Source organism: Phyllostomus hastatus, unplaced genomic scaffold, assembly GCF_019186645.2.
Source record: "Phyllostomus hastatus isolate PE091 unplaced genomic scaffold, TTU_PhHast_1.1 phas_contig_948, whole genome shotgun sequence".
Lineage (NCBI taxonomy): Eukaryota > Metazoa > Chordata > Mammalia > Chiroptera > Phyllostomidae > Phyllostomus > Phyllostomus hastatus.
Genome location: NW_025333993.1, coordinates 8,222,901 through 8,248,727, shown reverse-complemented (window position 1 = coordinate 8,248,727; position 25,827 = coordinate 8,222,901). Strand labels below are relative to the sequence as shown.

General features: G+C 62.5%; 1 protein-coding gene across 1 annotated transcript in view; it reads right to left on the bottom strand.

The window, feature by feature from the left end:
* RCAN1 (regulator of calcineurin 1) overlaps positions 1-24,522 on the bottom strand; it is a 58,280-nt gene extending 33,758 nt beyond the window's left edge. The window contains exon 1 of the mRNA XM_045852672.1: positions 24,088-24,522. Coding sequence (XP_045708628.1) covers positions 24,088-24,330 — 243 coding nt within the window. The 5' untranslated portion in view covers positions 24,331-24,522. The remainder of the gene's footprint in view (positions 1-24,087) is intronic.
* Between the last annotated feature and the right edge of the window lie 1,305 nt (positions 24,523-25,827).

Sequence of the window (25,827 nt, the reverse complement as noted above, 5' to 3'; positions counted from 1 at the left end):
TGCGGCGAACGCAGAACTGCTCTAAAGCACAGGGTATTTCAGAAGCTGTTGAACCGCCGAGGCTCAACTCAGCGTGGAAGGCGGTGAGGCACCCTGGGTGGAGCCAGCAGCGACTGCCACCCCCTATGCCATGTTCTGGGGACCTCCGGTGGTTCTGCACCCCCGCGCTCACGAGCTGGGTCGGGGAAGAGGAGGGGCGAGAAAGACAGAAGCAGGAGCCGAGTGGAAGGCCTTAGTAAGGACCTTGACCTTCACCTCGGAGACACGGATAACCGCGGGGGAGTTGTCAAAAGCAGGGGGTGAGGTGGCTAAACAGGACTTCAGAAAGATCCCTCAGGAGCGGCTGGAGGGGTGGGCTGCAGGGGCCGGAGGGGGCGGGAAGCCAGGCAGGAGGGGAGCGGTCGCGGGGCAGGGCATTCTGAGGGACTGGACAGGCCGTTCCAGGGGGACAGGAAGGAGGAAACCGATGGGAGGCTCCCTCCGATGCGGCACCTCCGGACCTTTTGGCTGAATGACTGAGGACCAGGGAGACGACCACCCGCCCCCTGTATCTGGCACGGAAAAGACTGAGGGGATGGGAGGGGACCAGAGGGGGACCGCCGGCCCGGGGGCGGAGGCGGTGGCCGGTGGGGACACAGGGCGCTCCGAATGCCTGCCGATGGCCCAGGTCCAGCGGGGCCGGAGCCCCTCGGAGGGGTCTGGGTGTCCGTCAGCACCCGGGCGGGTGGGGTTGGACAGGACGGGTGGGCTGAGCCGGCCAGGGTCAGAGCCCCGCGGACAACCCACGGGGAGGTGTTAATTCGGACACGGGGAAGAGGAAGGTGTCTGGTACAGAAATAGATCTCATATTGTCCCGGACCCTTACGCTAGCTCGGCTTTACAGGAAACGGAATAAAGTGACTTAGTCAGGAGTCCCAAAATAGACCCGCCTCTCATCTCCCTGGAACACGTTTTCTGAAACGGCGGCAGTGCCGGCGGGGTCCCCGGGCCTCGAGGGGCGAGGTAGGCGGCTCCAGGCCAGGAGCTGGCATTCCGTGGGGGCTGCTGACCCCCAGTGTTCGACCCTGAGCAGAACTTCTGTTGTTCCTTCTGAAACGCCTTCTCCTCTCTACGGCACAACCCACGGCTCCCATCTGGCTCCCGGCGCCGGCGGGAGACCTCGTGTGGGATCTGCTCGCCGGCTGCCTTTGTGGCCGGTGCCAGGTGTCGGGGGCGAGGGAGGAACGGCACCCTTTGGCGTCACGCTCCGACCCGGGTGTCTGCACGGCAACTGCCTCCCCGCTTGCCACCGGCGCGCCCAGACGACGGTTCCGGGGGGCGGGGGGGGGAAGGGAGAGGCTCCATTTATGTCACCGTCCCAGGCGAGGCCGGGCCAGCTTTAGCCCGTCCAGAGCCGTCTCCTCTGTCCCCCGGAGGGCTGGGCCCGGAGGCCGGTCTGCACCGCCCGGCCAGCCCTGGCAGTGTCCTTCGGCCGAGCGTGCCGGCACCTGGGCCCGGGAGGGAGCGGGGTCGGCACGGCTGGAAAGAATGACGGCGTGTCCTTCCCTCTTCCCGGGGCTCCGGCTGACATGGAGACCGGCCAGCCTGCGTGGCCGTGGAAAGTATGAGTCCACTGCGTGGCCCGGGGCTGAATGACTGCAGAATGGTCGGGCCAGGGGCGTGTTCGGGCATCGCTGCAGCTCACTCGGGGAGGCCGCCGCCAGCCCCGTGCTGTGCCAGGGCTGCAGGGGCCGAGCGCTGCCACCCGGCGCGGCCGGAGACAGAGCCCGCAAAGGCGGGGGGGCCCTGCAGGCTTCGAGAGGGAAGCTGGGAGGTGGCGTGGGCGCGCTCCTCACCTCCCAGGCACCAGCAAGGCGGACGCCAGCAGGTCACAGACACGAAAACCTCTGCTGCTTCCAGGCCTGAAGAGCACCCCACACGACCAGGGCGCCTCGCACACCAGTTCCCACAGTGTGTCACAGAAAATAACTCTGAGAAAGCTGGGAGATCGGGAAGGGGCCTGGTGCCCCCTGGTGTCTCGGAGAGGGGCGGTGAGGAGAGCACCCCCCCCACCCCCCGCCCTGGGCTCTACCGCCCAGTGGCCTCCAGCGCGGACGGGCTGTCGGGAGGCAGCGGGAGGCAGCCAGCGGGGCGGCTCCCTTCCTTCCGTGTCCTCAGCCCCTGGGGCCCCTGGGCTGGATGCGGGCGGAGGAGGGGCCGGGGGCTGCCAGGAGGGGGTTGGTGCCGTTGAGAGTGCAATGCTGTGATTCACAGTAAGAAGTGGGAGTTCCCTCTTCACCCTGTGCTTGGTCTGGAGCTCCCAAACCCCTGGGAACTTCCTAAGTGATGAGCACAGACAGCTGTCTCTTGTTATGTTAACGAGGTGACTTTTGTCACCCCAGGGGACTTTCGGCCCCACTCCAGGATCCCTAGGGAAAGGAGGGGGCCGGAGGATGGATCAATAGCTGATGGCCAATGATATTATGGAGCCTCCGCAGCACCCCAAAAGGACGGGGCTCAGAAGCTTCTGGCGTGGGGAGCACGCGGAGGTTTGGGGAGAGGGGCGTGTTCAGAGGGTGGAGGCCCTCGTCTCCCCCACGCCGGCCCCACGCACCTCCTCCCTCCGGCTGCTCCTTCCTAACGACCCGCGGGTCTGGCGAGGAAAGTGCCTCTCTGAGTCCTGTGAGCGGCTCCAGCAAATAAACCGAACCCACGGAGGGGGCACTGGGCCTGCCGGGTTGTCAGATGCCCGGATGACCGCCTGGACTGGCCCCTGGCATCCGGGGTGGGGGGGTGCGGGAGGCAGTCTTGTGGGTCCCAGCCCCACCCGTGGGACCTGATGCTGTGTCTCTCCAGGCAGACAGGGTCAGAATTGGGCTGAACTGAAGGACGGCCACTGGTGTCCGAGGCTTGATGGTGTGGGGACACCCCCCAAACACATGACGCCGGGACTGGGCTCAGAGTCACTGGCGTCAGGGAGGGGACAACCCGATGCCTGTTTTGGGGACAACGGTGCTAGCAGATCCCTCTGCGTGCTCCTTCCCTGAGTGGTACTGAGGTGTGATTGACAAACAGAAAACTGACGTATTCAAGGCGTGCGACGTGACGAATTGCACGCACATGCGTTGTGAGCCGATGTGTACAACTGGTGAACGGCCCGTCACCCCGCACGGCCGGCCCCTCTCGTGTGCACGGGAGAGCGCTGGGGCGCAGCCTCTCGGTGAACTCCAAGTGCACCGCACGGTGCCGCCGACCGCAGCAGCGAGCCGTGCGCCGCGTCGGGCCCCAGGACCGGCTCATCTCCAACTGGAAGCCCACGCCCTCCGACCAGCATTTCCCCATTTTGCTGTCCCCCGCCCCGCCCCACACACTGCCCAGCTCCTAGGGACCACCGTCCCGCTCTCTTCCCGCCACGGCTAAAGTGACCCCGACTGTGTTAGGGGCTGAACTGGGCCCCTTGATGTGCAAGCTGACGTCCTAACCCCGCACCCCAGCAGGCGACGGCCGTCTCTGGAGGGGGGCCTTTAGAGAGGCCACTACCTAGCAAGAGGCCCTTCAGGTGGGCCCCCCTCCAGTCCGACTGGCGTCGCCGGCCGACGAAGAGGAAAGAGGAGATGAGGGCACAGGACCGGTCCTCGGGCGGGCCGGGCGCACGAAGGACGGTCACGCGCGGACACAGCTCGGAGGCGCCACCTGCAGGCCAAGGGCAGAGGCCGCAGGAGAAACCAGACCCGCGGGCCCCGCCACGTGGGCAGTGGCCACCAGAGCGGCGAGGAGACAAGCGTGTGCCCCCGCTGCGCTTTGAACCTCTGTCGGGGGATCGCCTTCGCCCGGGTTTACGGAGGGCCGGGGCCCAGACCAGCGGCGGCAGGGGTCTGAGGACCGGCCCTTAAATAAACTGCGGCCCCGCCCCCAGCAGAGCGCATTCGGGTGGTGAGGTCCGACCGGAGCCGCCTCCCCAGTTCCCCCAGGACGACTCTCTCCGAAGTGGCCGCTGATGAGTGTGGGGGCTCTTGTCTGAGGCCGGGGGACGGGGGCAGCCAGCGACAGGCGGCAGGAGCCCCCTGGGTGGCGCGGCTGCTGACAGTCGTCACGCAGCAGGCTGTTGACGTTGACCTTTTGCCCACATTCTACAGGCAGAAAAACCTCCTCTCTGACTTCCAGCAATCTCTATTAATATCCCTCAGGGGACCGTCACAATCCAAACTGAGATCAGAGACTCAGTTAGCTAGAAATAGCGAAAACATCTCATTCAGAATGAATTTATCAGAGCAAGACTGCAAGGGTGAAACAGGCCTTCCGACGCCAGAGCACTTCTCTTTCTGAATGTTTTCTACCAAATGTAAGAAAGCGGGCACCGCCATGGTTAAGAAAGTCGTGCTCTGCAAAAATAAATCTTCATAATGATAGTTTGCTCTGTGAGTCAGCCCTGCTCTCACCGACAGCAGTGGAAAATCTCATCCCCCACGAGGTGAAAAGTAATCCCGTTGATAGTAACACCTATTAAGGTTTTCATCAAATTGCGAGGTGACAGGCTGTGACCGGGGACGGGCTGGGGATTCACAAAGGACGCGCAGACCACGGTCCGCGGGAGGCGGAGACCGAGGAGCCAGTGCTCACGAAGGAAAGACTGCTCCCAGGCCAGGTCGGGCCAGCCGCGCTGCTGCGGAGGCCCCTGCCCGCCCGCCTGCCCGCCTGCCCACCGGTGGGGGCTTTCTGAAAATGAGCCTGGACCTCGTCTGAGTCTCGCTTCCATCACGGGCCTCACAAGGCCCCGTGAGTCCAAATGACAGCACGAACCCCTGTCCCGGCACCTCCGTGCAGAGTGTGTGGCGCCGGGAACGAGAGCCACGATTATCCGTGGCCGCAGAGACAGGCTCCGACGGGCGTTTTGTCGACGCGGCTTCTGTCTGCGGGAGGGACCGGCTGTTAGGTTTTTACGGGAGCTGTGGACTTTGATGCTGATCAAGGTTGAAAATAGTTTATAAGTTATTCTTGTTTAAACTGATTTTTTTCTTTTTCTAGGAGAATTAGTAACAGAATTTCCAAAAATATTTAAGGATTTCTGAAGACTTTAATAGGTGATTTCAACTTCACCCTTTTCGCTCATTTTGGTGATTCTCTCACATTAACAGCTCTCGGTCTTTAGGGATAGATAGATGGATAGATAGATAGGTAAGTAGGTAGATAGAAATTTGTAGGCATTTCCAGAATAATGCATGAACCATGGAGGCCTCATGTGCTAAGATATCATTCCTCCTTTACAGTTTCTGTCACACCTTAATAAGCCCAGGAGACATGCCGAAATCTCCAGGATAACCACTCACAGAACAGGAAAGGGACAGACAGCAAACACGTTAGTGGAGTGAACCAATGAATTAATAAGCCCTGGCTGGTGTAGCTCAGTGGACTGAGCGCGGGCTGTGAACCAAAGTGTTGCAGGTTCGATTCCCAGTCAGGGTACATGCCTGGGTTGCAGGCCACGGCCCCCAGCAACCGCACATTGATGTTTCTCTCTCTTTCGCCCTCCCTTCCATCTCTAAAAATAAATAAATAAAATCTTTTAAAAAAGGGAATAATAAAAGGATAATAACTGCTTCAAAAGAAGTCAAGAAGGAAAACCATAAACCAAGGGGAGCACACAGGAAATGAACAGCGAGGTGACGGAAACAAGAGGCACGGAAAACTCACTCCCTGTGGACTCTGATCCGCAGGAAGCGGATGTAGCTGCCTCGTGTCTCACAACTGGACTTTGAGGCAAAAGCATCTCTGGCAGGTCCGAGGGACATTTAATAATGATAAAAGGGCCAATTTGCCCGAGAGATATTCTGAATTTGTATGTACCTAATAACGTAGTGCTCACACACACACACACACACACACGTGTATACATGTATATGTGCACACACAGGAAAGAGCCATAGACCAATGTCACGGTTGGGAACTGGAACGCTCCTCTCGGCGACAGACCAGACGGGACGCAGTGAGGCCACAGACGGTATGAACGACGCAGGTAGCAAATCGAGCCCAGTCGACTCGGAGCTGCTGCTCGGTGCGGCACCGATGAGGGAGAAGCCACGTGCTTGCGAAACGGGCTCTCCGCGGAGCCGTGACGCCAGTGCCAAAGACACCCAGGGACCGAGACGGGGTGTTTTCTGATCCCTTAGTGGGATTGCACTAGGAATCAATGACACAGGAGGTAAGTAGAAACTCCCCAAATGTTTGCAAGAAATCAATGCATTTGTAAGTAATCCATCGGTCAGAGAGGAAATTACAGTGGAGATCAGAAATATCTTGCAGTGAAAGACGATGACAACATGACACGTCAGCACCACAAGATGCAGCCAAAGCCGTATCTAGAGGGAAATTCATAGCATTATGTGTGTGTGTGTGTGTGTGTGTGTGTGTGTGTAATATATATATTAAATATATATAAATAAAAAAAGAAAGACTGAAAAACCAATGATTTACATATTAATCTCACAGAGCAAGAAAACAGAACAGCAAATATAACCCAAAGAACATAGAAGGTGGCAGGGGGGAGAATAGAAAACAAATATACAATTGAAAAATATTAATAGTCGAGTACTGGCTCTTTGAAAGCATTAATCAATTCAATAAACCTCTGACAGGATGAATTTTAAAAACTGAAAAAAAACGCAAGTTGCCATTATCAAAACTGAAAAGGAGACATTGCTACAGGTCCCACAGATATTAAAAGCTTACAAAAATATAATTAAAAGTTTTATGACAATTCTTTAAAATTTTAAAGAAAAAGGACAAAGTCCTAGAAAAAATACGACTTACAAAACTGACAGAAGAGAAAAATCAATTAGGTCTATATCATGTTAAAGAAATTAAATTCCTCATTAAAAGGCTTCCCCGGGCCCTCGCGAAAATCAGCAAAATCTTCCAAACACGGAAGAAGTAACATTGACTTTGCAAAAACTCCTCCACCGAAAAGACAAAGGGGAAACCCCTCCCCCTCGTTTTGTGATTGTGGCCCAGCTCCGATTCTAAACGGGACGAGGGCAGCACAGGAACGAAACTCGCTGACCCACATGTCTCGTCCGCACAGACACAGTCGCGAGGCGGGGGTCCGGACGACAAGCACTGCCCGCAGCGGAGGCAGCGCGGGCACAGCGGATGCCCGATGACCAGGGTGGGGCGGGGAGTAGTGGGACGGCAGCGCCGTGCGGGCACCCCCACACTGGGGAACACCAAACAAACTGTGGTAAACCGACACCATACGGGGAAAACGCCAGTGAAAACAAACTGTCACCGTGCGTGTCACCTCGGCGGGCTGCGGTGCCCAGAGAGCCGGTCCGGCGTGGTTCTGGCCGTGTCTGCGAGGCTGTTTGGAACGGGGTCACTCTCACACCGGTGAGCTGTGAGCTCGCAGACCCCCCTCCCTGAGCTGGGTGGGCTCGTCCGCCAGCTGGGGGCGCGGCAGAGCACAAAGACCAACGGCTCCGATGGGCGGGCGGGAGGCAATCCTGCCACATGGGGCTTCGGCCCCGGACCCTGGGGCGCCCGCCTGCCGGCCCGCCCCGCAGACTCTGGACTCGCTGCCCCCACGACCGACCGTGCGAGCCGCCCCCTGGAACGGCTCCCGCCCCTGCAGACGCACCCCCCTCGGCTCTGCGTCTCTGCAGAGCTCGGCCGACACCGCACGCAGCACGCACGGACTTCACGGACACGCCGCTGAGCTACGGAAACCAGGCACAAACGGTGAGAAACACGTGTGTCCACTCGTGCAAATGTCCCGGCGAGCAGGACTTCACCTTTTATCTTTCATCTGCCTGTCCGTCCGTCCACCCGTCTGTCTCCCCCTCCTATTCGCAGCATTTCTGGGGGGAGCCCTGCCCAACACAGAGGTTTCCGTCGCCACCCACGTCCCTTTGCTCGCCGCTCTCTGCTCACGCCAGCGCCCTGTGGCAGCGACCATGGCCCTTCTGCCAGTGGGCGGTCGGGGGGGGGGCCTCCGCACAGCACAGCCTCTCCTCTGCCCGGGCCTTCGTCCCTCCCCCTCCATTCAAATGTCACCTCCTCCGGGAGGCCTTCCGGGCCCCTTAGAGGCCCTGCTCCGGTTTGCCACAGTCCCCGGTTGCCTTACTCAGGACCCTTGTCACCACCCATCACCAATAGACACAGGAACCCTTGCCTGTCCCTGCCGTGCAACGCCTACCCCAGGACGCGGAGACGCTGCTCTGTCTCCCCGGGATCCAGGGTGCACCGCCGGGGCACTCACTGGGTGTCTGCGGGATGAACGAACGCCGGAATGAAGGCATGAGCGAGCGCCTGGGGACAGGCTCACGGGCCGGCGGCGGCGGCAGCAGGAGGCTGCTCCGAGAGGGCGTGAGAACCCGGACCCCCGGGAACGGACGTGCCGGGTCCCCTTCCTAAAACCCCGCTTCTGCGGCCGAGTGCTCTCTCCCCGTGACCCCGGCACACGCCATCTCGGGCTCCAAACCCCCTCCCGTCCCAGCACCAGCTGGGCAGCACCCAGCATCCCGCAGAGCTCCGAGCCTCCAGGGGTGCCCGGTTTCAGCCCAGGTTTCTCCCTGGGGCAGGGCCAGGGCCCGGGGCTGGCAGGGCCACACCCGTGACGGTCCGGTCCGGCCAGCAAGGCCACGGGGGGTGGGGGGAGGCTGCGGACGGACCAGACGCCACGGTTCCTCCACGTGAGGGGCCGAGACCGTCACGGGTAAGGGGAGCCGCGTTCTTGTTGACACACCAAGTCTGTGTCACAGCTGTGTCGTGCATGAAGGGATCGGGAAGACTGGGCGGGCCGGAAGTCTCTGGGCACGGTGACATTCCACTGAGATCTTGGGAGGGGAGACGATGGGGATTCGCTTGGCTAGTAGAAGCCCACCGAGCTGTCCCCTCACAGCCTGTGCTCAGGCCGGAAGCAGAACCTCCCGTGACACACAGGGGCTTGGAGGGGCAGGGGAGTGGGAGGGGACCCGGGTCCAGTCCTCGGCTCAGGAGGCTGGCCTGCTGGCCGCGCACACTGGGGGACCCCGGTCCTGTCGGGTCCGGCTCCTCACTTGATACGCATTTATCTGGGCGCCCACTGTGCTCCAGGCGCCGCCGTGGCCGCCGGGCCGGGGCGGTGAGTGAGCGGACAGCCCAGCAGCGCGCAGTTCCCTGTCTGGGCTGGGGAGGCGGGCGTGTTCAGGGGGTGGAACACGCCGTGTGCCGTGTGGCGAGACGCGGCCCCGAGGGAAACCAAGGAGGGCGGGGGACAGAAAGTGCAGGGCACAGGGGTGCGACTGGCCCAGGGTGGCCGGGGACACCCTCCCCGAGACGGGGACATTGGAGCCGACACCCAAAGGCGGTGAGGGAGCTGGCCACAGCTGTCTGGGCGACACCACTCCAGGAGGAGTCGGGGGGCGGGGCACAGAGGCCCGGGGGGGGGCAGGGGGGTGACTCAGACAGCCAGGCAGCAGAGGGGCGACCCGCCACCGCAGGGATGCCCCCAGCTCCGGGGACAGGGGAACCCTGGGTGTAGGTGACGTGGAATGACGGCTGAGCTTCAAACACGGCCACTTGAAGACCACACAGAGCTGAGGTTGTTAAATTTCTGCCACTGAATGCTGAGTGGGCTAAGGATCTGTCTAAAGGGTTCGAGATCCTCTCGAGTTGAACCTTAAAGACTGTCAGGCTGATGCCAAAGCTGCCACTAATTTACGAGAGTCCAAGGGACACACCGTCACCGGACTGGATGCGTCCCCACCATCCCCCCCACCCCGTACACGCGGGGTCAGGGGGGAGCACTCGAGCTGTGAAAGTGCCACAGAAGGCGACCAGCTCGCAGCCCTCTCGCCCGCCAGAGCCCCAGGTCCCGCCGAGTTCACCGAAGCTCCCGGTGTGGGTTAGGGGGATGGGACAAAATGTTGGGGAGCTGGGAACCCCAGGAAAACTATCCAGACCCACCCGACTCCCCTCCTGGGGGGGAGTTCTGCTGGCAGGGGGCATCAGGAGGCCTGCTGGCCGCCGCGCACCAGGAGGGTCCCTGTGCACCAGGCCCCCCAGCCGTGCCCATGCTGCAGCCCCGGCGCTGGCCGCGGCCCTGCGGGAAGATGGCGCCCCCGCCGTGCCCTGTTGGCGTGCCCTCCGGCTGACGGGCCGACGAAGGGTCTGATGACACCCGGGGTCAGCACGTGGGCTGCCACTCTCCGGGACGGGACCCCGGTCGGGAGGTGACTCACGTGCGGGTGGTGCTGCTCCCCGGGCACCAGGACCAGACGGCAGGTCAGCAACATGGGGGTCTGCCCCTCACCCCCAGCCCCCGGCCTCCCCCACCTGGGCCAGCCACCTTTCCTGGGCCACCGGACCAGGGCCACCAGAGGGCCTGTCACCCTCCCCACCAGGGCCACCAGAGGGCCTGTCACCCTCCCCACTGGGGCCACCAGAATGCCTGTCACTCCCCCTCCACCAGGGCCACCAGAATGCCTGTCACCCTCCCCACTGGGGCCACCAGAGTGCTTGTCACCCTCCCCACCAGGGCCACCAGAATGCCTGTCACCCTCCCCACTGGGGCCACCAGAGTGCTTGTCACCCTCCCCACCAGGGCCACCAGAATGCCTGTCACTCCCCCTCCACCAGGGCCACCAGAGGGCCTGTCACCCTCCCCACCAGGGCCACTGGAGTTCCTGTCACCCCACCCCCCACCAGGGCCACTGGAGGGCCTGTCACCCTCCCCACCAGGACTTTCAGAACAGAACGAGTGACCGGAACCCACGCTGACTTCTGTAGTTCACGTGGGAACAGGACCCAATCGCCTGTTCCTTGCGTTTCTCGTTCCAAGAAGGAACATTTCTTGGCCGAGGCCATCTCGTCCCTGCCCAGACAGTCCCATGCACCGGGCAGGCCAAAAAGTCCGTTCAGCTTTTTTCCATAAAAATCAGACCCATTTTTCACGTTCTCCAATGACTTTATTGATTTGGGCATGTTGAGTGTGTCGGCTCTCTCCCGCTACTGGCTGCTGGTGGGCAGAGGCCTGGGCGCTGCTAAACACCTTCCAGGGCACGAGACAGCCCCACAGCAGAGAATTATTTGGCCAAAATGTCAGCAGTACCAAGAAACTTCACAAACCACTCTGACACATTCCATCAGTCCCGGCACCTGCTCCGCACACGGCACAAATCTTTTTCTGCCTCTCAGTTGCGTTTTTACCTTTCTTGAAATAATGAAGCACAACACACTCAACATGTTGTGTATCTTCTTCCGCCTTCAACTTTAAAATGGCTGCACAGAAATTCAGTCATTCTGATAAGTTCTTTTTTAAATGCACGCTGATATGACAGCTGTCACAATACGAACTGACAGGATTGTTTCAAATGCAGCTCCAGACAGCTGAGCGCTGCTAGGGCCATCGCACGGAGAAAACCCACCCGACCGGTTGGCCAGCCTCGGGCCGGACACGGGGCTGTCCACCCACAGGGACGGGAAAGCCCCGTGGCCCGACTTCACCGGGGCGCCAGGTGCACGTGGGGATGCTGTGTGGTGCAGGCGGGGCCTGGGGACGAGGGAGGGCCCCGGGCTGAGCAGCCCCCAGGGCTCTAGGCCCCAGGCAGCGGCCGCGGGGGCGCAGGAAGATGCTGGGAGGCCCCCCGCTGGGGTGAGCTCATCCCCCCTCTCGCCGGCGGCACGGCACGGCCAGACCCTAGTTTACGTGCCCGAGCACCTCCCGGGACAGCCTCGATGTTGCTGTAATAATTACAGAGACGCTCGATCCGACCTGGTCTCCTGGGAGACACCGTGTCACAGACGGAGACGTGATGATGACAGGCTGCGATTTCAGGTCTGAAACGCTCAGGTGTGGGCAAGTTGACGCGTCTGGACACAAACCAACGAGCCCTCACCCGACGGCCACGTGCCAGCGGGGCGCCCGGGACTGCCAGACGGGCCCGAGCCGCTCTGCCCACAGGCTGAGCTGCCCGGCGCCGACTCTGACCGCCGCCCCGTGGGCTGTGACCCGGCTGAGGCTGGGCTCCCAGACCCCCTCCCCCTTCGCAGGGGGGGGTCACATCTGCGTCTTCTCACCTGCTCGGAGAGCAACGGGCCCAGCCTGTCCCTCAGGAAGGGTGGGGACTACCACGCCGGCCCCACCGGTGGTGATGAGGGCCCCGACAGAGGGAGGCACTGTTGCTTTACTTAACAAACTTGCTAATATGCCCTGGCTGCCGTAGCTCAGTGGATTGAGCGCGGGCTGGGAACCAGGCATCGCAGGTTCGATTCCCAGTCAGGGCACATGCCTGGGTTGCAGGCCACGGCCCCCAGCAACCGCACATTCATGTTTCTCTCTCTCTCCCTCCCTTCCCTCTCTAAAAAATAAGTAAAATCTTTAAAAAAATAAACTTGCTAATAAACTAAACCCTAACGATGGCCCTGGTGTTATTCTGAGTCACTTACTTATACGGTGTTCTTTCATCCTCACGATCCTGTTTTGTAAGTGACGACACCAAAGCACAGAGCAGTTAAGCTACTCGCCCACGGTCACACAGCCGAGCTGCTGGCAGAGCTGGGCCTTGAACCGGGCCTGCGTGGCGCTGGGGCCCATCCCCCCACCCCCAACCCCTGTCTGTCTCATACCACCTTCTAACGTGCAGAATTCCGAACTACAGTGGGCATCTGTCCATCGAGGGCGGGCGTCCGTGGGTAATATACATGCACCCCCCTCAAACGTCTCCACGCGGACTGAGCCACAAAAATAAGATGGACAAGCGGCAGGCGATCCTGCCACTGAGGTCCCTGGTGACGTCTGCACAGGAAACGGAGAAGGAAAAGAAAATGAACTACGCAGCAACCCAACATGAAACGGAGTCCTTGGTAAAGCCTAAACGAGTGTTTCTGGAGCGTCACCAGCCTCAGACACCATCACAGCCTGTGCCGCCCTCTCGCAGACCGCAGAGGCTCGGCCACCGCCCTCGGGGTGGTGGGCTGGTGCCGTGCATTCCACGCCTCAGTCATCCACGCGCCACGCTCCATCTGCTCGCTCGCTGGGGCCTCTGCAGGACCCCCCCGCCCACTCCATCGAGTGCAGGAGGTCACCGCCCCCCACACATGGCCTCTCTACCGGTCTCCGCCCCAGCTCACCTAGTGCCGCGCTCTCCGCCCCAGCTCACCGTACTGAGGGCAGGCTGGGATCCTGCACTTGGTCTAAGTAACGGAAACTTTCTAAACTTAGAGGTTACATAGTATCTTATGGTCCACTAACAGTATCTCCCAATATACGTCAAGGACTGAATGAGTGTTCCACAGAACAGAGCACAATGGGATTCAGGTGTGAGCCCCTGTGACACTGACGAATCACCTGGAAGAAACACACAAGCTCAGACCTGGTTTACAAATGAAATCTGCCGGGTGGAGCTGCTGGGGGAGTTGGAGAGACAGCCCCTGGATGCGGCCCCTCTAGGAAGAGGGACACGGGGACGACCAGCCCTGCGTCACTTTCCGAACGTCTGCCCGTGTCGCCAGGCCAGGTCCCGAGCTGTAACCCAGAGCACACTTCTGACCAGTGGTCTGCTTTTCGGGGGTGCACGGGAGTGGTACAGACTGCAGGCCCAGCCGGGGTGGGGGCGGGCTCGGGGAGGGGTCTCCATCACCACCCGAGATCTGCCCCTCAGGTGGGTTGTGGGAAAGGAGTCGAGATCTACAGGAATTCGCCCGAACCCCGGCTCCAGCCCAGGATTCTGTCACTACACGGCCCCGAGCAGCAGGTAGTTCTGGAATCATGCACGGGCAGGGGGTCCGGGAGAGCACACCGCCCACCGCACGGGGCGGTGACCTCCCCAACCCGCACACGAAACGAGTCACCCACGTGGTGCACCCAGCCCCTGGGGCCGGCTCAGAAAATCTCCCTTGTCCCTGAACCGAAGCGTGTGCCTCCTGTGAGTTTTCCCCGCTGACAATCTGAATCCCAGTCCCCGTAAACGGCAACAAACCCGGCAGCCTCGGCCGGACCGGCACGCACGGGTACCCAGGCGCGGCAGAGTGGAGGGGTCGCCCCTGAGGCCCACCCGGGGCCCCGCGGTTCCAGCCTAACCAAAGGGGCCTCGCGGCCCAGGGGCAGGGACGGGTCCATTCAGGGAGGGGCCAGTGTGTGGGGGGAGGGGTGCGGGGGATCTCTCTGCTGTAACGTTGCAGCCGCAAACTCACCTTTCTAACAGCTCCCTGCGGCACGCGGTGTGACCCTCACTTCTGAAAAGGCACTTGCTGGCTTTGATGCCTGAAATCCGCAGCCACCAGGCTCCCTGGCCGAACAGACGCGACGCTACCGCCCCCTGGTGGCGGGCGAGCGCCGGTGCTCAGAACAGAATCAGTCCCGCTGGCCGGGACCGTGGACAGGAAAGGTCCCTGCAGTCCAGGAGCCGGTGGGCAGGCGGCCCTGAACAGAACCCCCGGCGGCGCCGGGGACAGTGTTGCCTGTCCTCGCCGGCCTGACTCTGGATGTCCTCACTGACTGCAGGCTCTGGCCATCTGGACAGTGGGGCCACGGCGGGGGATGTCATTTCACAGAGAGGTAAAGGAGCGCATCAATAGTGCTGGGGGGCGGGGAGGAGGGACCTAGGAGCCAAGGGCCGGTCTGGAATCCCCGGTGAGCCCGGGAGGTCGGGGCTGGCCTCTGCCTCTCCCGCCGGAGGCCGCCTCGGAGACTCGCGGGGCTCCCGGCAGACGCTGCCCAGTGAGGTCCAGGGACAGCCTGGGGGTGGGTGGGGGGGCCGCCCAGCTGCCAGGGTTCGTTCCGTGGGCCGACGAGTCTCGTGAAGGGAGAAGAGCACACGCAGCACCTGTCTGAGAAGGTCATGAGGAGGGTCGAATAAAACGACGCACGTTTGGCACACATGGTGAGCGCCCCCAAACGGGGGGGCGATAACTGATCGCATGATAATTCCTTGTACAGCCTATGGTCCACACTGGGGCATGCCGCCGTCACCCTGCCAAGGAGGAACAGCCGTGACCTTGGGCCCTGCCTCGGGCAGACCGTGAGGTCGCTGCGCAGACTCACCGCGGGGGCAGGAGGGCCCCCCCCACCCAGCACCGTCCACACACCCTCCCACGGCCCGTCGGGGAACTGGTGTCGGCGCCAGGTTCGCCTCCTCTCCAGCTGTCAGCGGCCCCCCGGGCGCCCCTCCCGCTGAGCAGCGCAGGGCAGGGCAGGAGTGGGGGGCCAAGGAAACCCGAGGGTGTCACCCCAGAAACGCGCCCCGGACGTGGAGGTGGTTGTGGGCTGAAGGTGGTGAAGTGGTCACTCAGGCAGGGAACCACCCCCGCCCCTCCGCCCCCTGCGTACCGGCCATCGGCCGCCCTCCGGCCCGGGTGACTCTGGACTCCGGGCCGGGACCCCGAGGACAGCGGGACTGCGTTCGTCCGACCCCTGGGAGGCCTGCTGCCCCCACCCTGTCCTGCCCTCCGCCACACGTTTACTCTCCTTCGCTCTTTTAAAATAGTTTTTTCTTCATTTAAATCATATTCATTTTTCAATACAGAAGAAAGACCAAATACGTGAACAATAAAATGGCAGTGCATACACAGCAATGATTGAATCTGGAAAACGAAAAGAACGGACCAGCAGAGCGGAAACAGACTCCCGGACAGCGGGGCCAGACCGGCGGCTGCCAGCAGGGGGCGTCGGGGGGCCGGTGGACGAGGCGCAGGGACCGAGCGGCACAGACTGGCAGCCCCAGGGCGGTCGCGGGGCGCCTGGTGCAGCACGGGGAAGGGAGCCAGGGGCGCCGCGATGCCCGTGCCCCGTGCGAGGGGCTCGTGGGGACGAGATTGACTGCTCCCCGCTGCGTTCCCTCTCGCCGGGGTTTCTCCCGGGCGGTGCGTGCGCCCTCCTAACCCTTTTCCTCTCGTGAACCCGTTTTCCCGCTGAAGAGCCGCAGCAGCAGCCGCTCTCCGAGGAGGGTCGGCACCAGCGCCCCCTGCAGGGGGAGGGCGGGGAAGGCCGCAGGGGGGAGGGCTGAGGTCGCCCCAGGAAATCCTCCTCTTGAGCGAATGCCTACTTGGGGGAAGCGTCTGATTTATGGTGTCACCCGTGGGGCGACAGGCGACGGGGTGGGCTCCTCGATACCGGCACACGGCCCGCGAGGGCCTACCCAGCTCCCACGCTCATTGACAGAGGATGCACCCCAGGGTCCGGGGGATTCCCGACTTGGCCGAGGGCAAGTGGTGTACTGTGTCTCTGTGATGCTCTGTGTGTATGCTCACACAACGCACACGGTGCAAGAAGCGAGCTCTGTCTCATCCCCCCCGGGGTCTGCCTGGGGCCGGTCCCTCACGCTGACCTCGCCACGACCTCGCTGCGCACTCGCTCACCGGGCTGTGCTGGGGTGTACGTGAGGTGTGAGTGTCTCTGCAGAGGACCAGCTCTTCCCGGCCACGGGACGGGGACGGGTCGCCTGGCCTGCCCCGGCCTCAGTGTCCACACCTGTAGGCCGGGGGTGACAACAGCCCCTTTTTCACAGAGTTCTTGTAAAAAGATGAAATGACATATGTTACATGTCAGGCACACAAATAAACAGGAACTGCTTTACTATCTTTAAAATAAAGCAGGAAGTTTGACAGAAAATACAAAGAGGATAAAGTAAAACAAGATATTATGTTGAGCAAAAAAAAAATAATGAATCCATAATTAGCTACCTGAATTAGGTAACGCTTTTCTAATTTGGAAATCAGGCCGATCTCAAAGACCTCTTTCTATGGTGTCAGGGTTCCACGTGGGAAATTCAGGCGGCAGCTGCCAAAACCGGTAGCGAAAGGAAAAGTACCGGCCCCTCCCGCGGTGAGACAGGTTCAGGTCCGCCCGCCCACCCCGCCCTCTCTTCTCCAAACCCCAGCAGCGAGCACCTTTCCATACGCTGAAAACTCAACGGCCTCCCTATAATCTTATTGATGAGCTATTTTCTGTTTAGGGGTTCACACTGTATTCTTTCATAGAGTCGGAGCCAGGAAAAAATCAGAGGGGAAAATGCCTTAATAAATATCCTGAACAATTAACTGCTCCACAGAAGTCAAACCAGTTTGCAAGGACGAAAAGGTACTGGGAGGCAGCTGCTGTGGCTGGCGGCCCCGGCCCCAGGGGTCTGCAGCCTCAGCACTGCCCCCGCCCCTCTGCAAGCCCCGCTCCCCGAGGGTGAGCCCCCTCACGGCCTTGCTGCGGGAGCCCAGGACACGGGGTGGGGTGCGGGGTGGCGGCGGCTCTCCTTCGGAGACCAGGTCACAGACTGGGAGCCCTGCCCCGCTCCGCCCTCTCTCGCCTGCTCTGCTGGGCCGTGAGCTGCCACGGGGAGAGGCCCATGGGGAGAGGCCCCCCATGAGGGGGGCCTCCCACCACCAGCCCCCAGGGAGCGAGTCCCCAGTCCAACACCCCCTTGGAAACGCAGTCCTGCCTGCCACCGTGCAGCGGCCAGGACAACGAGCTCCTGTGGCCCGGCCTTCCAGCGAGACCTCGGCTGAGGCTCGCTTGCTTGCAGACTGGGGGGCGGGGGCGCCCACTCAGCCATCCCTGGGTCCCCGGCCCACAGAAAGGGAGACGGCAGAGGCTCCCGGCCTTGGCCCTCCGGGTCCTGAGCAAGTCTGTCACACAGCAGAGGAGAATGCATGCGGGGACGGATGTCATGTGCTCACTGCTTCCTAGTCACTGTGACGGGCGTGCCACACACACCCTCAGATGCGAGTCCTCCTGGCACCCACTTCGCAGGCGGGGAGACCGAGGCGTGGGCGGGGGAGCGGATCCACGCCCTGGCCGTCTCGCCGCACTGCCTCGGCGTGCACAGGTCAGGGGCGGCGGGAGCCTGCTGCACCCGACACAGCCCTCCAGGTTACCCGCCCCTCCACACCCGCCGGACCGAGCGCAGGGACAAGCCTCAGCGGTGACAGTGATGGGGGAGGCACCCCGCCCCGCCCTCCATCCGCCTGGGGTGGAGCGCGTCAACACTTTCCGGATGCTGCGCTTGGGGAGCGCGTCCGCTGCGCCCAGGAAGGGCGGAAGGGCCATGTCCACCCCCCCCCCCGCTTCGGGTCAGGGAGGGCCCCGAGAACACGGCGGCGGGGTCACCTCCGCCTCATCCAGGGCCAGCCCCCGGTCCCCGCGGCCGTGGGCACTCACGAACAGCACACTGTCGCCCACGGCTGAACCACGCCGCCAGCCCCTGCAGGGAGGCCTCCCACGGAGAGTGTGCCCCGAGTGGAGTGTCCCCTCCCCTGTCCCCTCAGCACACCCACGGATGGGCGCACCTGCTGTGAGTGCGATGGGGTGACGCAGCCCCAGAACAGGGCGACAGGCGACAGCCCCTCAGGGACACGCAGGACGAAGAGTGGACCGCACCATCTGAGCCACGTTTGGAAACGGCGAGAAAGGAAGACACACGGACAAACGCTCCAACGGCCCCCCTCCGGGGTCTCCGCCCCGGCACAAAGCCCGCTGTCGCCCCCCTGTGGGACTGGCTGGCATTGCATTGCAGGCGACGGTGTTCACAGCTCTGGCTGCTGGAGGACAGGCGCTGGGAGCAGTGACTGGGACAGCAGGTCCGGCTGGAGAGGGGACCAGACCCTGCCCGGGGGGCGAGGGGGAGGAGGGCCAGAAGGATCTCAAGGATGGGGAAAAAAAACAAAAAAAGAAATCCAAACCTGATTTATGCAAGGATCAGAAATTCCCCAAAATTAGGGAAAGAGCGGATCACCTCTAGAGTGAACTTTGCCGTATGTGCCCCTGGGGTGGCTAAGACACACGGCCTCCTGGGCGCCCCGAACCCGCCGGTCTCAGGCCTCCCGCTCCGGGAGGTTTAAGGGGGATTTCTGCGCATGGCTGAGCCCGAGAAACCGCGCGCCCAGGACGCCTGGCTGGACGGGCAACGCCTGGACTTGACACGGAACTGGAACCGCCCGTCCTGTCCTGCTGGGAGGTCGCCTGGCAACTCGCCGCCGCAGACGGTGGGGGGAGGGGTGGGCTGCAGACGGGGGCGAGGGGGACACGGCCGGGCCAGCACACCCACCCCGCCAGCAGCAGCCGCTGCGCACCGGCTGTGCCCCCGGATCTGTGAACCGTCTCCGCCATCCGGCTGGGTCGCCGTCAGTGAGGCTGGGACGGGCCGGATCTGACCCTGGGGTGGAGGGGCCGCAGCGTGAGGGGGTCAGGGGCGGCGACCCCGCACTGAAGAGCAGGCCTCTGGTGAGTCCCCCGCCCACAGGCTCCGGCTCTCGGGCAGTCACCCTGCCGCTCAGGAGCAGGGCCTGGAGCCTGACCCCAGCTGCAAACGGGGGACCCCGGGCGCAGACCTGGCCGAAAGTGGGGCTCAGGGACAGACCGTTCCGTCCTCTTTCCACGGCGCGACGGGTCTGGTCAGGCAAAATCCCTGGTGGCCGGGACGACGGTCCTCAACGTGACTCCCACTTAGGATCTCCTGGGGAGCCCTCCTGGGGTCCCCAGTCCCTGAGACTGGGCGGGGTCTGCGGCGGCCGGGGCACGGGGGTCTGCAGACCGCCCAGGGGGTCTCCGAGGACGGGAAGAACGTAAGGACGTCACTCGGACTCCTCCTGCGCCTCTCGGCTATTCCCCGGCGTTTGAAGGCGCCAGGGGGTATCGCAGGTCTGCAGTGGGCACTGGTGTCAAGAAAGGAGAGTTTATTCTCCAGCAGAGGGAGCTTTTCTATGGTTCGCATTTCCCGCCTTAGCCCTCAGGCAGAGCTCTGCCGATCAACCATGGACACCCGTGTTGCAGGCGACAGAAAAAGTGGCATCCGTTCCGTTACGGTGTGGACCTACGCTTACTGCCTGCAACCGACAGAACGTTATCTGAGACCTTGGATGCCAGGGTAGCGTGGCAATGGCCGAATAAACGCTTACTCTGGGGGACCGAGGGGCCCCCGCCCCAAACACGGGGATTTCTGGCTCCAGGCCGTGCTGCTTTCTCGGCACAAAGGAGAAACATTCCCAGCCTAGGCCAGGGATGCGTCTGCTAAGTGAGTATTTGCACAAGAGAAAGCCATCTTGTTTTAATAAAAGTGTCCGTTCGTTAGTGACCGTGTGACTCTCGCTGCTTGGAATTAACGATGATCCAGTTTCAGTTATTTTCTTAGGTAAGCACTTCGTGAACATGCTCATTAAAGATTATTTACCGTTAATGACTGCCCAGCTAACAGGGACAAATGCTGCAGGTCAGACGCCGACAGGTACCGCTAGAAAACCGCCTCTGAGGTGACAGCTCCCGGTGGCGCGTGGTTCGGGCCCGTTGACTCGCTCCCTTCAGACTGAGGCGGCACAGCGCCGTGAACCAGCGGCGGGAAGTCCCACACGGACTTTTCCTTCACCCCACCCGCCTTAACCCGGACGTCTGGCTGCCCCCCAAACTCACAGGCAAACAAACACCCTGATCCCCGAGGACGGTGGTATTAGCTGGGGGCTTTGGGCGGGACTACTCGGGTCAGGGGGCTGGAGCCCTCGCGATGGGGTTAGTGCCCCGAGGAAAGAGACCCCCCTCCCCAGAGCCCCTCGTCCCTGCCCCTGGCGAGGACACAGCGAGAAGGGAGGGGTCTGCACGGGGCGGGGACGCAGGCCCGATGCGACCACGCCGGCCTCTGGGCTGTGAGGATGCCTTCTGCTGTGGTATTTTGTCGCAGGAGCCCCTGATGGGCCCGGACGCCCACCCAGGGGAGGGGACGGCCAGACCCCCAGCAAGGCCTCCCCTCGCCCTGCCTCCCTGCCGCCCAGCCAATCAGTGAGGCTCAGACACACGCCCAGGGGTGGGACAGGAGGAGTGGCCTTCACGACAGGGAGGCTGTCAGACCGAAACCTCAGAAGCCACAAGCCACGCGGTCCCACCCCGAGGACTGGCTAGCCCTCTCTGCCCCGGACGGCTCGCGGTGATTTCCGCAGAGCTGTCTGCCCCCGGGGACTGGCCCCTCGGTCCGGCGGCGTTCGGTGTCTTCACCCATCATCGGACACGTCACAGGGCAGTGCGGACGAGCCCCCGACGCTCAAGGGCCCCGCCGCACCCTGAAGCCCCAGACCCTCCGCACGGAGAGGACAGGCTCCCACGGGCCTTCCGTCCTCCGCTGCACCTCCCGTGTCGCCGCCAGAGTCTGAGTCTCATCGGAGCTTCCCTGGCCGCAGCCGGAGCCCCCTGACCAGTCTGCTGGCCGCCTCTCTGCCACCCCCTCCCCTCCCGGAAGACATTCTGCAGCCGGTCTGTCCTGGAGAAGAGAGTCTGAGTCCCTCCGTGGCCGCTAAGGCCCTCGGGGCCCTGGCTGCGGGCAGCCTCAGGGGCCGCCGCCCGCCCCGCCTCGCACTCAGAACTCCACTCTGCCATGCGGGCCCCTCCTGTCCCCCAAACGCACGCAGTTCGCCCCAGCACTGGGTGTATCTGCCACTCACTCTGCCTGGACGCCAGCCACACGGAGTTCACACGGAGGGCTTCCTCCACGGGCCGAGTCCCAGCTGTGGGGAGGCCTCTGAGGCCACGAGGGGCTGGTGGCGACCCTCAGCGAGTCCTCTCCCCCTGCACTGTCCCCAGAGGCACTCTTCGTCGGCTGCACAGGCCCTGGGCCCTGCGAGGCCCACCCCCCCGTGGCCGGCACTGCGGGCTTGCTGGCCGCCAGCTGCTTCAGAGAGCCGGGGGGGTAAGTGGGGGTGTCCCTCCCCACTCAGCTGTCAGTGCCACCCAGGGACAAATGTGGGGGTGTCTCTCCTGGCTCAGCACCTCAGTGCCACCCAGGGACAAGTGGGGGTGTCCCTCCTGGCTCAGCGTCTCAGTGCCACCCAGGGACAAGTGGGGGTGTCCCTCCCTGCTCAGCCGTCAGTGCCACCCAGGGACAAATGTGGGGGTGTCTCTCCTGGCTCAGCACCTCAGGGCCACCCAGGGACAAGTGGGGGTGTCCCTCCCTGCTCAGCCGTCAGTGCCACCCAGGGACAAATGTGGGGGTGTCTCTCCTGGCTCAGCACCTCAGGGCCACTCAGGGACAAGTGGGGGTGTCCTTCCCTGCTCAGCTCTCAGTGCCACCCAGGGACAAGTGGGGGTGTCCCTCCCTGCTCAGCTGTCAGTGCCACCCAGGGACAAGTGGGGGTGTCCCTCCCAGCTCAGCACCTCAGGGCTACACCTTCATGTCTCAGTTCCTGCCAGGCAGCTCCTCTCCTAGGATTCCAGCAACACCCCCTACTGATTCCCCGAGCCCTGCCCCCCTGAGAACCAGCTCCTAATTAAAACCTTCTGAACCACCACAGGGTGCCTATTCCGGGACCTGGCTGACACCACCCCACCCTGCCCCCTCCTCGGTGGTCACTCTTCGTCACATAGTCCTGCTTTGTTTTCTGCAGCACACCCGTGACTCGGACAGACCGGGGCCCACTTACTTCTCTCTAGAGTCCCTGTTCTCACCCCCAGGACGTACGCAGGAAGCTCAGCACGCTCACCGCTCCACCCACTGGGCCTCAAACAGAGCCTGGGGCACAGGGGCCCTGCATAAATAGGGCGGGAATAAACGACCCAGTGTGCGCAGGAACGCCAGCCCGCGGCCTGCTCCTCCCCCCACCTCCCCAGCAAGGACCCCGCCCCTGCCTCTTACACAAAGCAGCAGTCTCCTCTCCCAGACCCCCCTCCACCCCCACCTTGGGGTTTCGGCTTTTTCTTTGGCGGCATCACCTCCCACACATTTGATATTTACTCATGTGCGTGTCTCCCCCAACAAAAGCGTCAGCCCTGAGGGCGGGAACACCAGCGAATCACCGCTGTGCCCTGGGAGCTTCAAACGGTGCCCAGCCCAGGGCTCCGCCTCCACTCCCATTTGCTAAAACGGACAGCCAGCAGAGCAGGCGAAATCTCACACGCGGCCCTTCAGGGCTGTGCGCAACCCTTCCCGGAAAGGGTGTGATCGGTGCCTCGCCCGACCCCCGAGCAAACAGTGCCATCTCACACGACCTGACCTAGCTCCCCCAGCGGCCTCGTGGGGACCCCCAAGAAAGACTGCGGACGCTGCTGGACGCTGGCCCAGGGAGAGAGAAGGTTTAAGAGTGGGTAAGACCGTGTGTTTGGGACAGTTGTCGCTTGGGGATGTGCACTCCGAAGCTTACCGAAGGTCACAGCCATTGGGGATCCCTCCTGAAAGTACACGGCACATAGATGATGCGTTTATATTAAGCTCGATCTCTGGTCCACGGCGGCCCCCGTTGGCACCGACGGCGCGCGGACCGAGCCGGGCCAGGGAGGTTTGCTCCCCGACAGCCGCTCTCCGCGTGGGCACAGCTCTCCAAGGGAGGGTTCATTCCACACCGCCCATGGGGTCCAAGTTTATTCTGCGTGCCCACCGCAGATTTGAAATAAATGCCTCCCCCCCTCCGCCACTGATTACTCATACCTGCCCCCTCGGCGTCCAGAGTGTCTAAACTGTGTGGGGGTGGGGGCTGGGGGGGAGGTTGGTGGAGAAGGGAGTCCCCATGGACTGAGTGTCCCTGAGGGTGGCATGCCACTCCTTCAGGGAGCAAGATTCCCGAGGAAATGTCCTACAGGCCTGAAAAGTGGGTCCCTTCCCTCCCAACACCATCCGACCAAAACTGGCCAACCGCAGGGTAATGAGCAACCGCGCCGCTCACCCAAACATTGGCTCTTCTTCCACGAGTGCAGATTGGCGACGCGTGAGTCACGGCGCCACAGCGAGCGAGTGCCCAGGAATGAGGTGACCCCTCATCGAACCAATAAGTGCAGCGGCCGGGACGAGCCTCCGGGTGACAGCACAGCACCAGCTCCCGAGCTCCCCCCGTCACTTCAGGGGCGAATTGCTCCCGGTCCCCGCCTGAGCAGACACCCCGGGAAGGGGCGTCACTGGAGGCGGTGAGGAGCCCAGGGCCCAGCCCAGGCGCTGAACAACCGCTGGGCAGTCTGGGCATGCAGCCCGGCGGGTGCTCGGGGACCGGGACCCTCGGGGAGTGCGACCCCACCCCAGGCGGGGCGGGAGGGGACCTCGGCTGGCAGGCCTGCCTGGGCTGTCGCTGCGTCCCCGGAGTCTCCTCCCCGTCCCCTGTCAGCCCGGGGTCTGGGAGCTGCGACCACGTCCTCCAACAACAGGTGTCAGCCCTGCACCCAACGGCCCACGCGCCCGCCCTCACCCGGCAGAGGCCGTCCACGAACACGCGCGGGTCCAGGTGGCAGGCGATGGTGGCGCTGGGCAGGTCCTGCATGTCCACCTCCTCCATCTCGCAGTCGATGAAGCTCCAGTCGCCGCCGCGCTCATCGGCCTCGGCCGCCGCGGAGAACGGCGCGAAGGGCCGCAGCGTCACCTCGGGCCGCACTCGAGCCTCAGCCGCCTCGGCGGCCTCCCCGAGCCGGGGTGCCGCCACGCCGTCCTCCATCCCGGCGCCAGAGCGCCCTCGTCGGCCGCGCCGGGCTCGTGCTCTCCCGTCTGCCGACTCGCGGTTAACCCCCTCGCTGTCGCGTCGCAGCCGGCGGTCACGGCCGCTCGGGCAGACGCAGCCTCTGCGCGCCAGCCAGGTCCGCCACCACCGTTTCCCTTCGCGTCCCCGCTGCCCAGCTCTCGAGGGCGGAGCTCCGGCGGATTCTGCAGCGGGCCCTTTAAGGCTGGACCTGCTGAGTTTTTTTGCGTCCCGCCCTCCAAGGATAGAAGACCAATAAAAGAATGGAGTTCTTCTCACGTGATCTCATTGCACCGCCCTCAGCCTGAAGCCTCCGGCAGCCATGTTGGTTAGGGGCAAAGGCCTCTCTTTGCCTAGTTCCGCTTTCCCAACGGCGGTTGCCCGCAGCCTGGCGCCAGGCTGTATCCCGGGCACCGGATGGGAGCCGAGTTGACAGCTGGGTTTCCGTGCGGTGACATTTGGAAGCACGCAGGCCAACTGTCGGAGATTTAAGTGCGATCTAGTCCGGGCTACGGCTCCGTGGCCACGGGCAAGGGGTGGGATGCCTGCTGTGTATTATGTATTACAGGTAGTCGCGAATAAGGGGTGAACTGGCCGGGACAACAGTCCCTTCCCTTCCCATTTCAGCGCGTTCGTCTTCATGTCAGAGTTCAAAGTTTGTATCATCGGAAGTGCTGGTTTGAGTTAACACTCTGTACTGAGTACAACAGGAGATAACAAAAGCACCAAAATATCCGTCCTACCTTTGGGGAGCTTCTTATGCGGGGAAAGCAGAGGACCTCAGATCGGTCTCTCCATCTCTCCCCGCTTCCCTGCCTCCACCGCGGACAGAAGCCCTTCATCGCGGAGGACACTGGTAGAGTGAGAACCCAGTCTGAACTGCAGCTCGGCCGTCAGCGACTCGGCCAGTGTCCCCATCTGAAAAATGAGGTCGTGCATGGTGCAGGGCCCCATACAGGGCAGCTCTGCTTATGGGCTAGGTTTCCAGGAAGACGTGGCATTAGACCTGTGTTTTCTCCCAGAGGAGGCTCACCCTCGAGGTAGGAACGGTAACTGATGGTGATAAAACGTACATCCAACGAGCAGATGAGGCGGCTTCAGAACACACTGGGTGCTTTGGTGGCTGTTAGGACAGTCCTAGGCCTGTTTGTGTCCCATGGAAGCTTAGACCCTGCGGGAACAGTGGCCCGCGGGCAGAGCCGGTTCCTAAAATAGAACGCGATGTGTGCTGCGGCAGGCTCGGGTCTTCTTGCCCCGCAGTAAAGACTGACAGGCCAGCAAGCCTACTGGTAGGTAAGCAGAGACGATCAGTGCTACGTCTCAGGGAGGGGAGTGGGCCTAGCGGAGGCGGGTGGAAAAGGCAGAGGGGCTCAGTCTCCCGGTCCTGAGGATGCACACAATTTCCGGGGCAGGGCGAGGGAACTATTGGTGGGAGAAGGTGGTGCATGCTCTCCCAAGGGAGGACATGAGTCTGGG